The sequence below is a fragment of the Chrysemys picta genome, chromosome 3 (genome assembly GCF_011386835.1).
Source record: "Chrysemys picta bellii isolate R12L10 chromosome 3, ASM1138683v2, whole genome shotgun sequence".
Lineage (NCBI taxonomy): Eukaryota > Metazoa > Chordata > Testudines > Emydidae > Chrysemys > Chrysemys picta.
The window spans coordinates 128,092,708-128,107,999 of record NC_088793.1 but is presented as its reverse complement, the minus strand read 5'-3'; the positions used below and the strand labels follow the sequence as shown (position 1 = coordinate 128,107,999).

General features: G+C 39.8%; 1 protein-coding gene across 2 annotated transcripts in view; it reads left to right on the top strand.

The window, feature by feature from the left end:
- The window catches only part of THBS2 (thrombospondin 2), a 47,614-nt gene that overhangs the window by 19,614 nt on the left and 12,708 nt on the right, over positions 1-15,292 (top strand). For both annotated transcript variants that reach the window (XM_005303951.4, XM_042848297.2), the window contains 8 exons: positions 828-1,004; positions 3,458-3,631; positions 4,100-4,227; positions 4,351-4,503; positions 5,804-6,022; positions 9,363-9,470; positions 11,431-11,590; positions 13,804-13,922. In XM_005303951.4, coding sequence (XP_005304008.1) covers positions 828-1,004; positions 3,458-3,631; positions 4,100-4,227; positions 4,351-4,503; positions 5,804-6,022; positions 9,363-9,470; positions 11,431-11,590; positions 13,804-13,922 — 1,238 coding nt within the window. The remainder of the gene's footprint in view (positions 1-827; positions 1,005-3,457; positions 3,632-4,099; positions 4,228-4,350; positions 4,504-5,803; positions 6,023-9,362; positions 9,471-11,430; positions 11,591-13,803; positions 13,923-15,292) is intronic.

Here is a 15,292-nt window from a genome sequence, read left to right as displayed (position 1 = left end):
ATTAATGTTCTCTCTGCTTCTCCCTTTCTAACCATGAAGCAAACGGAATCCTAGCCTGGATTTCCTATGCACACTTTGATAGAACTGTATATATTTGAACACTAATTTCTGCATTAGTACACTAATTATCAAGACATACTGTATTTTTGTTCCTTTACTCACCCGTCTAATATTCCTCACCTTTATTGTCAATCTAATATGCATGTGTACTGGCCAGTCTAGTTTTTGCTCTGTAAAAGGAAAGATACTAAAAAGTAGGGCCTCTTGCCTTGAGTCAGCATATATGCAGCACTGGCTACTCTGCAGGAGCAACTAATTGCTTGAGTGTCATTGAACCATGATTCTCAGCACAGCCCTTAAGCACAGAAGTGTTTAGGACACGGGGAAGAAATACTGGCATTAAGTAGTTATAGAAAACTTTTGTAAAATACTAAGCGATCTTATATTTATTGTACCTACAAGTCAGACTAAAGGAACACTGGTCATGATCACTTTCAATGACTCCTGAACAACTGTTTAAGACAAATATTTTCTTATGTTCTTACAACACATTTTTTTCTAAATGATCTGTCCTCTAAACTGAGCTTCTCTAACATCCCCTTCAGTCCTGTGTTGGTGGTTGTGTTTCATAAGTAAGAGAGTCTCTGATGTCTGAACCCAAATGCTGGCTTTTGTAACAGATAGTAATAAAGGGTGGGTGGAACACCTATTGTAAAATGGAGAAAGCTTTGTTGCAGGGCTAGGTTCACAAGTTAATTGCTATTATGCCCCCAGATGGGACAAGCACTTCCTTATGTTGTGTGGGTTTTTTTTTCTCCCTCTGTCAGTACGTCAAGATGGTGGCTGGAGTCACTGGTCTCCTTGGTCTTCCTGTTCTGTGACCTGTGGAGTAGGCAATATCACTCGCATCCGTCTCTGCAATTCCCCCATCCCGCAGATGGGTGGGAAAATTTGTAAAGGAAGTGGCCGTGAAACAAAAGAATGTGAGGGAGTCCCATGTCCAGGTAAGTTTGTGGGCTTTACCTCAAATTGAAAGTCAAATAGAACTGTATTGCGTGTTCCAAGAAGGCAGGCTCTAAATGGGGGAACGGGGGAAGAGGTAGCTCAGTGGTTTGAGCATTGGTCTGTTAAACCCAGGGTTGTGAGTTCAATCCTTGAGGGGGCCACTTGGGGATCTGGGGCAAAATCAGTACTTGGTCCTGCTAGTGAAGGCAGGGGGCTGGACTCAATGACCTTTCAAGGTCCCTTCCAGTTCTAGGAGATAGGATATCTCCTTTAAAAAATAAATAAATAAATAAATCAGGGGTTCTCAACCTTTTTCTTTCTGAAGTCCCACAACATGCTATAAAAACTCTATGGCCCACCTGTGCCACAACAACTGTTTTTCTGCATATAAAACCAGGACCAGTGTTAGGGGGTAGCAAGCAGGCTGGGGCCCCAGCCATAGGGGCCCACATGAAGCTACATTGTTCAGGCTTCGGCTTCAGCCCCAGGTGGCAGGACTCAGGGCCTCGGGCTTCAGCCCCGTGCAGTGGGGCTTCGGCTTTCTACCCTGGGCCCCGGTGCGTATAATGTTGGCCCTACTTGGAGGCCCCCTGAAACCTGCTCGCAGCCCCCCAGGGGGCCCTGGGCCCCTCGTTGAGAACCACTGCTCTAAATTATCATGATAGTGATACAGGATCTAACACGTAGCCTTGGAGATGGACTAGTATAAGCCTATGTTATGTGGTCACTTGGCTCTGTTCCCTTGCTTTGATTTTTGTGACTGTGGCATTGGATTCAGAAAAGAAAGTTCAGAAGCAGTATGGTCTTGTGGGTTGATCAGGGGAATGGAAATCAGACATCCAGGGTTCTACTTGTGCCCTTGTATGTAACCTTTTGCAAATCTCAGTGCCTTGGTTTCCTTATTATCATGCTTACCTAGCTCACAGGGATATTTTAAGAAGAGATGGGTGACAATGGTGTTGTGTGAGGCTTTGCAAGCTTCTTAAATTGTTATTTGGGTTTAAAACTTAGAGTTTGGGAACCTTTCCTTCCTGTAACTTAAAGACATATTTTCCAAGGATAATTCAAATATACAACAACAAACAAATAAACATGTTTTCTATCTAAAGGGAAACCTGTGCTATGTATTAGGAACTGAAGTAGAATCCCCCTAAAGCTGGCATAATTATATACCCTATATATAGTATACACATATAATTTATATTTAAAAAAATATATTTCTCCCCCATTGCTTTCTTTTCTCAGAGTCAGTTTAGATTTGTTTTTCATTCTGCCCACTTCCTGCTCAATTTCATCTTATTTTTTACGGTATTTTCTTTCTCTCTGTTTCTCTGTTCGCAATCTCTCCAGTCTATCATGGAATGTGAACCCAAGTATGTTAAAGTGAAAGTTGAACTTCCGAATCCACTGTATATTTGAGTGGATTAAAAAACAGGCAAAATTAATTTACTCATCTCTACCTGTGAGGCCAAGTTACTATAAGTTCCAGTTGTTTTTTATTTATTGAGAGCCATCGGTGTGCTTGATGCTGTACAAAGCATATGGGAAAACACAGTCTGTATTCTGGGAAGTTAGGTCCTGATTCTGTTCTTATACTAATGTAATTCTGGAATAACTATACTGAAATCAGTAAAGTTACACTAGCATAAAATGTGCATGAAATCAAATTAAGGCCCTTATAGTCTGAGTTAGCTAAGCAGTGCAGTTTGGAATACGAAACGAGGGGGAAATCTGCAGGTGGTGTATATGTCACTTTTTGTAAAAATGTCATGTAAGTTAGCAGACTTACTTTCAAGTTTTGATAGAAGTAGTTTCCTTAAGAAGGGATTTGAATGTAAAAAACTGAGGTCATTTGCTACCTATAGAAGGAGATCCCAGAATGCAGTTAATTGCATTGATCTAGATCTTCATCACCAAATATAAACAAAAGAGTCTCAGCACCAAGTGCAAGCTGAGGGTTTTTTCAGCTGTAAATTCTGATTAGAAACAGCTGGTTCAGAATTGGCTACTAACAAAATGACTTCTCAGGACACCTTTATCATGGAAGAAGTCACAGAGCTCAGAGTTGGCGTGCAGGTCATATGCTTGGTGTTCTCCCATATTTCCATAATAGAAGTTGTTTTAATAACAATATCATCAGTGAACTTTGAAAATCCAGGTGCATCAGCCAACATAAACTGCTTCCGATCACTTTAATTGGAAATATACCATATGAAAAGGCATTGCATGCTGTTATGAGTTGTCAACAATAACTAAAATGGCTGAAAAATCCATGTATTTATCTGGAAATATTGTAATCTCAGTTTTCAGTTGTTCAATTTCATTTCTTCCTCTGGGTACAGTTACAAATGGTTTATAGAGCTATCAGAAGGAGGAGTTACCTTTATAGTACTGAATGTTGTCTACAGTATGTTGCTCACACTAATTTTCCCCTTTGTCCTGCATGTTCCAGTTAATGGTAGATGGGGTCCTTGGTCTCCATGGTCCACATGCTCTGTCACCTGTGGAGGAGGGATACGTGAGAGGTCTCGTCTCTGTAACAGCCCAGAGCCACAGTATGGAGGAAAGAAATGTGTGGGAGATGTCATGCAACATGATATATGCAACAAGAATGATTGCCCAATTGGTGTGTATGCACTGAGTGACCAGCAGTGAGCTATGCAGCTTGCAAACTTTGTTATTGCTAGTTATTTATCTCCTGTCACATGGATAGCAACACTAATTGATATTAGAGAGTCTACATGTATGAAATACACTAATTCAGTCCCTGTTTCAGAAAAGCACTTACGTAAATGCTTAAGTCTAATTCACTTCAATGAAACTTTATGCATGTGTGGATTGTTAAGTGTTATCTGGAATAAGAAGATTTCCTGCATCGGGGTCTCAGAATACTATTAAAATAGTCAACTGTTTGTAGCAGTCCACAAACCAAAAAAGAAATGCTTTCATATATAGTTGAAAATTCAAATATTTTTAATTGTCAGTATTCCATCATTTTTATCTATTTCAATGAATGTTTTTCTTTAATAAGGGTTACAGTTCTTTACTTTCTACACTACTACCCTTATTTACATTTTTGCTTGTGTTTTGATAGATGGGTGTTTGTCAAATCCGTGCTTTCCTGGAGCAGAATGCAGCAGTTACCCTGATGGGTCTTGGTCATGTGGCCCATGTCCAGCTGGGTACCTTGGTAATGGAACAGTGTGTGAGGATCTTGATGAGGTATGCGTTGTTTCAGTTGTCAATCAACATGAAACATTTCCTTGAGGCTATTTATAAAGATTTATGGTGATTATACAACAGGCTAACTTGGTTCTTTCATTTTGCTTCTGTGTTTCTCCATAGTGTATAGCTGTGCCAGACGTTTGTTTTAAGGTGAATCAGGTCCATCGCTGTGTGAACGCAAATCCAGGGTTCCACTGCCTGCCCTGCCCTCCACGCTACAAAGGAAATCAGCCTTTCGGGGTGGGCCTGGAGGCTGCCAAGACAGAAAAGCAAGTAAGTGATCTTGAAGAGGGGTCAATGGTTAGGAATGTGATGGAAACTGAAACCTATCTAAGCATTCTCCATAAAAAACAAATTGTGAAAGAATATTTCATAAATTTGGGCAACAAACAAATATAGCCACAAATAGCTAAGCACCAGATTTTCAAATGTATTTAAGCAGCTACAGATATAGATGGACACCTAGTAGGATTTTCACAAGCTCCTAGGTGACTAACTCTCGTTGAAATCAATGGGAGTTAGGTGCCAGAGTGCTTTTGAAAAATCACAGTAGGCATCTATCTGTTTCATAGGTGCCTAAAATACCTTTAAAAATACGGTCCTAAATGTGGATGCAACTTTTCTATTAATACGGTGATGCATTGGGCCTGATTATTCACTGCTTGTCACCTTGTGTAGTCATTTCTACCTGTGCAAAATGAGTGTAAAATGCTACAAGGCTAGAATGGTAGCCTTTTACACCCAGAGTTTGCAATCCCTGTTCACAGGTGTAAAAGACTACATAAGAGGCAATGCAGTGGTGAGCTAGGATGATTATCTTGATAAATACACCAAAGTAAGTCATCAAACATCTGTTTGAAGATCTCACTTTTCTAAATGCCAGTAGGTCAAGATGTATGTGTATGGGGAGGGGTGGGGGAAAGGAGAGGAAATGACACAGAGGAATGTTATCTCATAGAAAATTAAGGCAACTTCTTTAAAACAGCTGCCATGAGACTTCATCAGTCTCTTCTTTTTGAGCCTTGCTGTAGTTAGCTCAACATGTGAAGTCTAAATGTACAACACCTGTTAAAATTAAGCCACTCAGAACTTACCAGGAAAAACAAAAGAAATAAGAGGAACGTGACAGTAAACTTGCTGACAGGATATTAAAATCCATTTGTTTGTCTCTCTGGTTTAAGAAAAAAATGACTACATACCAGCTGGTAGACTAAGACCATTATATCTGGAAGACCAGTACTCTAAAGGAAATGGGTGTGTGCAGTCTTTCCTGTCCATAATGAGAATTAATGGCTCCTAGGGGAATGCACACATAATTCCCCAAAAATTTAACTAATTGTTTAAATTTATTTATTGAGTAATGTCTATTTTTACTAGTGGTTATGCTTTTTTTTTTTATTGCCAGTTATCTACAATTGTGAACTGACAAAATAAAATGTCTTAGACCAACATTTTTTTTAGAAGTGCCTAAATTGAGACATCTAAATAACTGGCCTGGGTTTCAAAAGTGCTGAGGACCTAGAAGCTCCTACTGATGTCATTAAATTTGAATGAGTATGATCTGTTCTTGTAGGTGTGTGAACCTGAAAATCCATGCCTAGATATGACACACAGCTGCCACAAATCTGCAGAGTGCATCTACCTAGGCCATTTCAGTGACCCTATGTACAAGTGTGAATGTAGAACAGGATATGCTGGTGATGGACGCATCTGCGGTGAAGATTCTGACCTGGATGGTTGGCCCAATAGCAACCTGGTCTGTGCTGCCAATGCTACTTACCATTGCATGAAGGTAAGCAAGAAAGGGCAATAAAAAGTTCTTATGTCACAACCAGTTTTCTTTTTTTTAATAGCTAAGGATATTTCTTTTCATTATAAAACTGGTGATGCTTTCTATGCAGACTTGAACTGTTAAGGTATCCACTCTTCCTATGAGATAGTATAGAATGTATATTCACTTACACTTTAATGGAATCCTGTATTTCACTGGCTCACAATTATGCTATTCTGTAAAACACTTCATAGGAAAAAGAGGGATCACTCCTGGATCACTTCTTATCCTAAACTGTCAGTCCCCTCCCTTTTGTAGCAGAATTCCTTTTCTGTTCTGTGAGGTCTTCTGGGGACCACTAGGAAGAGTTCCATGGACCATCATTTGAGAATCACTCAAACATTACTTGCATGAAAAGTTCTTCTCTAAAGAGTTATCTAAGAAGGCTGAAACTATGCAGTCACCAAGATTCAGCAGGAGCTTGTGTATTGGTAGCCAGATATTAATAATGTTCTAAGACAGAATGCTGGTTCTGTGGGGTATTATGCCAAAAGTGTGCAGCCCCATGCAACTTCATCCCCACTTGTGTCCTAGTACACCTCACTCAACAACAAAGGAGGCAATAGGATTACAATGCTCTGGTATTTCTGATTGAGGGGCAGATGGAGCAAGGCTGCTGAGATAGTAGAGAAAGGGTAGATGGTGATTAGGATAGGTGTGTCTGGGACCATGGGTCCTTAAGTGTGTACTCAACTTTAAGCACTTGAGCAGTCCCACTGAAATCACTGCACTATTGACATGCTTACAGTTAAGCATGTGCTTAAGCACTTTGCTGAGTTAGTCTTTATGCAATGACATTGGCTGCATAGGCCTACAGAGGGCACTGTTTTCTTTTGATTGCTCTTTTTCAGTTCTAAATGTGCCCTTCTTAGATTTCTGCTCCTGCTCCATATTAAAAAAAAACATAGGTCCTTAATTTACTTGAGAATGCAACCAACCTGTCCTGAGCGATGGCATCCTCTTCTAGCACTCTCGCAACAAAACCAAAAGAACCTTGTCAAGTTCTGAACTAGCGTAATGGGCAAACAAATGAGAAACTTTACACAGAGACTAACAGTGTTTGAGCTAAGAGTGTTAAATGGAGCAAAAAGTCATCCAGGTGTAATTACATTGAAGTCAATCGCATTACACTAGGAATGAATTTGGGCCAATGCCTTATTAACAGAAAGGGTGTATTAGATAGACCCTTGCTGAACACTAGTCTCAGATGCTGAACTTTCTCACGCTGCCTGCTGTCGGCTCATTGTAGATCTGGCCAACTCAGCATTTGCAGTTCATATATTCTTTTTGGCTCCTGTCATCAGGACATGCAACATATTGACTCAAGATGCAACACAAAAGATCCGCTTTCATTAAGAACATAACATGTTGAACACATTTAGAGGAGACTGTTCCCAAAGGTTCAGTCTTGTCTTTCTGTAAGACATACATTAATTTTATAGAAACAAATGTTTGATTTAAAAGGTCTATTTAAAAAATAGAAAATATTCTCAGGCAGTAGCACTCATTAGAAATTATTCTAGTTTAGTAATTTTCTAAAAAAAAAAAAAAAAAAAAAAAAAAGATATCCTTCTCCTACCCTGTGAAAGTGATTGAAAAATAACTTGTCTAAATAAATTTAATATATTGAATTTAAATTTACTTTTAGTTCTCTCAAAGTTTTCATGTATAGACATTTTTTCCTCCAGAATTCCTGTACTGAAAAATGAAACATTAGCCTAAATATGATACTTTGAAGGCTAACATTGGGTCAGGCATTAAGGAATCATCTGTATATACAAAAAAGGAGTCCTAAAAGTTTGGAGGTTCATTTTGATTTTGATAATTATCTAAAAACTATAATGCTTTTTCCTCAGCTTATCTAGATGAACAGAATCTCTTGAGCTTGAAAATTTGGGCTGGAAATGTCATGAGAATAGATCTTTCCCTGAGATTTCAACATTTTCTTTGCTGATCCTGGACTCAAATATATGTGCTATAAGAAGAATATTTCTGCAGTGGTTTGGCATGTCCAGTCTTGGTTTCAAGCAGAAGTGGAAAGGTGAAAATAAGTGAAAACAGCAATGAGAACAATTTATAACCTCAGAAAAGGTTTTGGTGTAGGAAATAGACAATGGTTTGAGTGGCTTTTTAGATTTTCACCCATTCTTTATCCCAAGGCAGAATGATGACCCAAGGTAAGGCATAAATTTGTAACAGTGAGAGTAATTAACCATTGGAACAATTTACCAAGTATTGTGGTGGATTCTCCATCATTGACAATTAGATGTTTTTCTAAAAGATCTGCTCTAATAATTATTCTGGGGAAGTTCTATGGCCTGTGTTATACCGGAGGTCTGACTAGATCATCACAGTGGTCCCTTCTGGCCTTGGAATCTATGAATCTATTTCTCCACTAGCTATACTATTTTAAAAGAAAATAGCAGTTAAAATGCTGGCTCATTGTTTCACTTTTTTATATTTATATTTCCAATTTAGAAAGCCTATGTAGTTATTGTAAGAAATATTAGGTCCTTCAGTCACCAAATCCTGCTCTTTTTTGCACTATTGTGATGCCATTGGGGTACATTCATGCAACCCCACTGAATTAAATAGGATTCAATGATTGTAAATGAGAACAGAATTTGCCTCCATGTGTTAATCAGAGTGATTGCTTTCTTGAAGTTTTTGAAAATCTGTACTTATTTTTTTGCCTAATCCAGAAAATTGTTCACTTGGAATAATCACCCTTTTCTCAGTTCTGATCTTCAAGGCGAAATAAAAAAGGATACATTTGTCTTTTATTTTCAAAAGTCTTGGAAATCTAACAGTGCAAAAGGACACATGTCTCAAAAATACAGCCCCATGTCTATGTCTCCGTTGCATTAACTTTCCGTATGACAGATTACATCTGAAGATCATCCTTTTAGCTTTCATCTTCATTCTTCTGCTTAAAGGCAGCCAAAGCCAGCCACGTTACGTTGCAGTCTTCAAAGTTCCTTCATGAGCTGTCCATAAGGAGCTGACACTGTGTATGTGTGTTTTTTCCTATCAGATGCTCTCAGTTAAAATACACTCCAAACATTTCTTCTAACAGAAGGAAGTTGGGGAATGTGATTTGCAACTTCATTTAATTTATTTTACAGCATGAAAACTGGATGAACTAATATTTTTGGCAACAAACACAAAGTCTTTAAAATGTACTTGTGACCGATTTTCTCAGCTATGTGTTTTATAGCCTCTTGTGGGCTATATAGTCTTCAAGCCCATGTTACGAGCCTGTGACGTAACAGAAATATAATGTACTGATTTTTCTGGACAGGATAACTGCCCCCATCTGCCTAATTCTGGACAGGAAGACTTTGATAAGGATGGCAAAGGTGATGCCTGTGATGAAGATGATGACAATGATGGGGTAGAGGATGACAAAGTATGAGATTTTATTTAATGGTTGATTTTTTAAAAAATGTCTTTTATCATTTTAATGCAACTCCCTGTGATGGGGTGGGGGGTCCCTGTCCAGTGCGGGGGGAGTACACCCTGTCTCTCAAGCCGCCTTCTGCCTTTAGGCAGTGCGGCCTAAGAGTTTAAGTCCACCACTGGCTCTTTGCTGTAGGGCTGTGTGACCTAGGAGTCAGGGTCTATAGCAGTCCCCTGACTCCCCGGGCTGTAAGGCCTAGTGGCCAGAGTCACTAGCACTACCTTGACCCTGGGGGCAGTGAGGCCCAGAGACCAGCGTCAATAGCACTACCCTGACTCATAGGGCAGTGAGGCATAGTGGCCAGAGTCAATAGGGTTGGGCTGCCTCCCAGGGCGGTAGAGGCTAGGGTAGGGAGTCCCGGGTCCTCCCGGCTCCATCGGGTCTCAGCCCAAGGCCCTGGTAGTGATGAATAGACTTGCCACTTAGTGAGGATCCGCCTGAAACATGCTGACTGCTGTAGGGACAATGACTAGTCCCTCCCTGGGCTACTTCCTACTGTGACTCCTGCAGTCCTGGCCTATGTGTCTTTGGGGTCTCTGTCCTCGGGTTGTGCTGATCCCAGGGGTGCCGACCTCCGAGTGGCGTCCTCAGGTACCTGGGCGCCTGCCTGAGTCTCTGCGTCTCCAGCTCCCACAGTCTGGGGCTCCAGCAGCTCCTGGGCTGGAGCCTGCAGCATGCATCCTTCTTCTCCGGCAGCTAGCCCAGACTGAGCTGGGCTCCTCCCTCTTATACTGGTGTTACACTTCGAGCATGCCCAGGAGGGACATGGGGGCATGGCTTCTCAGCTCACAGTCAGGAGTTAACCCTTCCCTGTCCAGTGAGGGGTAAATGCACCCTGTCACACTCCCTTACAAGAAATAATTAAGGACTGTGTGGATCAGGTCCTCAGTTGCATTAGGGCAGCTTTGAACTGCCCAGTCTTATCTCAATTACCCTTGAAGGTACAGCCTAGTGCAGAGCAGAGTAGGATTTCAGGAGTGCAAAGAGGACCTAATGCCCTTTTTTAAGCCTCCATCCTATCCCGTGCTGTGCTGAGTGCTCTGTAGCGTCACTTAGGGTTTTGGTATATTGACTAGAAGAGGAGCTGGTCCTCTGGTTTAAATAAAAAATGACATTTGATTGCTTTGTCTGCACTGGGTAGAATGTAACAACCAAAGGGAAAAATGAGGTGTATTCTACTGTGTGCCTTCATGTTCTGGATCTGACTCATACAGTCTGTATTTGGAAACTTAAAAAAAAAAGTCAAACAAGCATTTGATCAATAACATTTATGTTGCATGTGCAGTTACAGAAATTATTGCCTTCAGTTACATTGTCCAGTTAGGTGACACTGAAGAGAGTATTCTTCTCTCAGGCACATTTATTTTTTTGTTACCATATGGCAGTATTTGATAAAATAGGACATATTTTGCCTTTCCATGATATCTTTTCCTAGAACGTCCAAAATAGTGAAGTCTGGCTGTTGCATTAAGAAAGTAATTTGTCTTCATGGAAAATGCTTGCACAACAACAAAATAGTGAAAAATATTCTCCAGAGACTTCTCTTAAGGTTCTAGAGACCTAGTTTCCTCTCCACACACATATTTCGGGCCTGCTCCTCCACTGCCTTGCACATTAGGTAGTCATTTACATTTGTACAAAATGGGTATAATATGCCTACCAATCTGCCTTAGTAATTTGCACCCGCTTTGCAGAGGTGTAAATAGCTACACAAGGGAAAGGGCTAAGCTCATCAGTGGAAGGCACACTTGTACATCAATTTATATGACTTAGTTTCATTTTCACTTTCATTTCTTCCTAAGTGGAACATGAGGGATGGGAGAGTGGGGAAATACTTCTTGATAAATGAAATAATGCCTCGAACCAAGCTGTGATTTATATTCTTAAATCCTTTGCTTCTGCTCGCTAGGACAATTGCCCTCTTCTGTTCAACCCCCGTCAGTTTGATTATGACAAGGATGAAGTTGGTGACCGCTGTGATAATTGCCCGTATGTGCACAACCCTGCTCAGATTGACACTGATAATAACGGAGAGGGTGACTCATGTGCTGTGGATATTGATGGTGATGGTATGTTCTTATTCGCTAAACCAAACAGCAACTGGTTACTATTCCAGACCTAATACTTATGGACACTGGGTGGGCTGGTTGCATTTGTATGTAAGATACAATCAGTTCCATTTTATATTTTACAGTCAGAAATATAGAAAAAGAAAGGGAAGACCAAGGTCCACCAATCCCCAAGCTCTGCATTGAACACAGGACATTGATTATAGACTCATAGACTTTAAAGACAGAAGGGACCATCATGATCATCTTGTCTGACCTCCTGCACATTGCAGGCCACAGGTCCTCACCCACCATTCCCGTAATAGGCCCATAACTTTGGCTTTGTATTGCTGAAGTCCTCAAATCTTATGTGAAAATAATGTGAAATGTACCCACATGAATGTAATAGATCACCCATGCCCAATGTTCTAGATAATCACACTTCCCCACCCCATTCTAAGGCCCTTGCAAATACCCCTCAGAGGAGGAGAAGAATTTCTTCCTGACTCCAAAATAATCAGGATGCAATATGCTACTTTTGTTTCCTGTTTGGATACTAGAGGGAAATAAAAGATATCGGTTAAGGCTTTATCTAGAGGATATTAATCGGGGCCAGGTAAAATCAGAATTGACCTGGATAATCATACAAAGCTCAAGCCAATCCAAACTCAAACATCCTCTGAGTTTTGAAAAAGTTTTATTTTGTTTATTTGTACACACCTCTCTAGTCTTGGTTTTGGCCAGAAATGGAAGCAAAAACATTGAAATATCTTTAGAAAGCTTGTTCTTGAAGCATTTCTAGCATGGTTGAAACCCAGAAGTGTTAGAAATTGTAGAAAAAAGTCTGGTCTTGGATTTGCTTCAGTAATCATGCAACTTTTGGACACTTATCTGAATTGAACCTCTGAACCTTTTGAAGTTCTCCCATCACTCACAACATCAGATTCTTACTAGAGCTCGTGGGACTTCTGCATGTGCAATGAGTAGAAAACATAACCCTGTATCTTTGGCTGAGACTCTGTATTTCAAAGTTTATATAAAGCTCCAGAAACCATATAATTGAAGAGATGATCCTAGTGTCATCTTCTGGCACTTGTGCCAACATTGTCTTAACTTTTTTTTGTCACCATGATATAATTTTGGAAGGAGAGGACAATTTGTTGCAAAATGAGAAGGAAGGGTGTCTGAATATTTGGCAACACTGTACAATTAATTATATATATGTTATAATAAGATGAGCTTATTTAGCACTAAAGCATGCGGTCATGCAATGCATTGCTATATAGAATTCCTCAGGAATTCCATTGTGATATAGTATTTATTGCAGAGTATTACTCAAAAATTCTGGGTAGGTAGTTCCAACTCTAAGCAATGAAAATCCAAGTAATTTAAAATGAAAAACTTTTTTTTCTACTTTTTTAGCAATACACATTTTCTTTAGGCTCACAAATATAAAAGGCCAAATTCTTCAAAGCCCATGCAGTCCTTACATAAGCAAAACTTCCATTGAAATATATCTGGGAGTTTTTACATTAGTAAGGAAAGCAGGATTTGGCCCACAGTATGAAATTACAGTAGAACCTCAGAGTTACGAACACATTAGGAATGGAAGTTGTTCGTATGAACAAAACATCATAGTTGTTCTTTCAAAAGTTTACAGCTGAACATTGACTTACTACAGCTTTGAAACTTTACTATGCAGAAGAAAAATGCTACTGTTAATCATCTTAATTTAAACGAAACAAGCATAGAAACAGTTTCCTTACCTGTCAGATCTTTTTTAACTTTCCCTTTATTTTTTTAGTAGTTTATGTTTAACAGAGTACAGTACTGTATTTGCTTTTTTATTTTTTGGTCTCTGCTGCTGCCTGATTGCGTACTTCTGATTCCAAATGAGGTGTGTGGTTGACCGGTCAGTTTGTAACTCTGGGGTTTGTAACTCTGAGGTTCTACTGTGCACCCATTCCTCAGTGGCTCTTTCATTTCTTATTGTGATGTGGTAGTACAATAAAACTGAAGCAGCTTTAATGGAATGGCAAATAAAACGTACCACTTCTGACAGAGGATCAGCATAGGGCTATGAACCTCTTAAGAGCCACTTAAACCCTCAAAATAGGGCTTCAATGGAATTTAAGTGGGGGCCTGACCTCTGCAATGGTATATCTTACTGTATGTGAACCAGCTGTGCTAGATTTCTTATCTGCTTCAGTCACATTATTTTTTTACCCTCACAGACATTTTTAATGAACGAGATAACTGTCCATACGTTTACAACACTGACCAGAGAGATACAGATGGGGATGGAGTAGGTGATCATTGTGATAACTGTCCATTGGTGCACAATCCCGATCAGGTAAACACTAAGCCCATTTGTGTGAGGAGCGATGGGTGGGAGGATTTGCTCTTGATGTGGGAAATCTGAAAGCAACCTTCTAACTGCTTGTATTAATGCTGACCTCAGAGTAGGAGAGAAAGAGAGAGAAAATGTTTAAGGAACTAAACTAAATTATTATTATTATTGTTATGATGATTTGCATTGGAGTCAAGCACAGAGACCTCTACCAAGATCAGGACCCCATTGAGCTAGGCACTGTACAGACACATAGTAAAGGGCAATCCCTGCCTCAGAGAACATATCGCTTAAATAGACAAGAGGTGGAAGGGGAAAGAGTGACAGAGAAGCTAATTAATTCGCCCAAGGACTCAGATCAGCAACAGAACCAGAAATGGAGTCCAGGTCTCCTGACTCTCAGTCCAGTGCCCTGCCCATTAGACCATCTTGCCCTCCTTTATGATCTTTAGCTAGCTGATTGCTCTGTGGGGGTGTGGGAGATACAGTACAGACTCATTGGGTAAAAGGCCAGGAAGCTCTTCTATTATCACAGGATACAGAATAATTTGAATGATGTAATTTTAAAAGTTTGATATCTCACAAGCCACCAGTGCAAAATGCACTAAATTCACTTCTGAACTGGAGAGGCCCATTTCTCCTATCACAGGACATCAGTAACTGCGATTGATTTCAGTGACAGTTACTCAGACCTGTGGTAGGAGAATCATGCCCCTTCCTTCACAGAAGAGACATATCAATGCATGGAAAAGAAAAGGCCGTATTTTGCCCATTTTTCATTTCCACATAAAACATAAAGGCCAATTATGGCAATGATACACTCTCTTTAGTGACAATTCTCTTCTGCCTGCAATCCATCCACTTTACATAAAAAGAAAACTGCCCTGATCGGCAACATAATATATGAACAACTCTTTTATGATATTCATGGTAAATTGCAGGTTCTGGTATGAACTGAAAGCAAAAGTTATGCAAAATAGTTTTGCAAGTTTTCAATGATTTAACACTGAATATTGCCTTGATTCAGGTGAATGCCTTGGAATTTATAATTATGCAAAGTTATTGCACTTAGCTTCACCTCAGGGCTTATAATAACTAAACTTCATTGAGACCAATAGCAGCCACTCATACCTTAAGAACCTTGTCTGGGCAAGACAGTTCATATGAGCACTACACAGCTTGCACAGACTTCAATAATATGCGGTAACACACTCTCATGAGGGACTATCGGGCCAGCTGAAATGCATGATATCATATATGCATCTATTTTGTGCTTGCAATGCTAATTATGTTCCAGGGAAGAATTTTATCATATTGCACTATGTTTTATTAAATGATTACATCTGATTTTTGTCCTGCAATGTATCTAATGA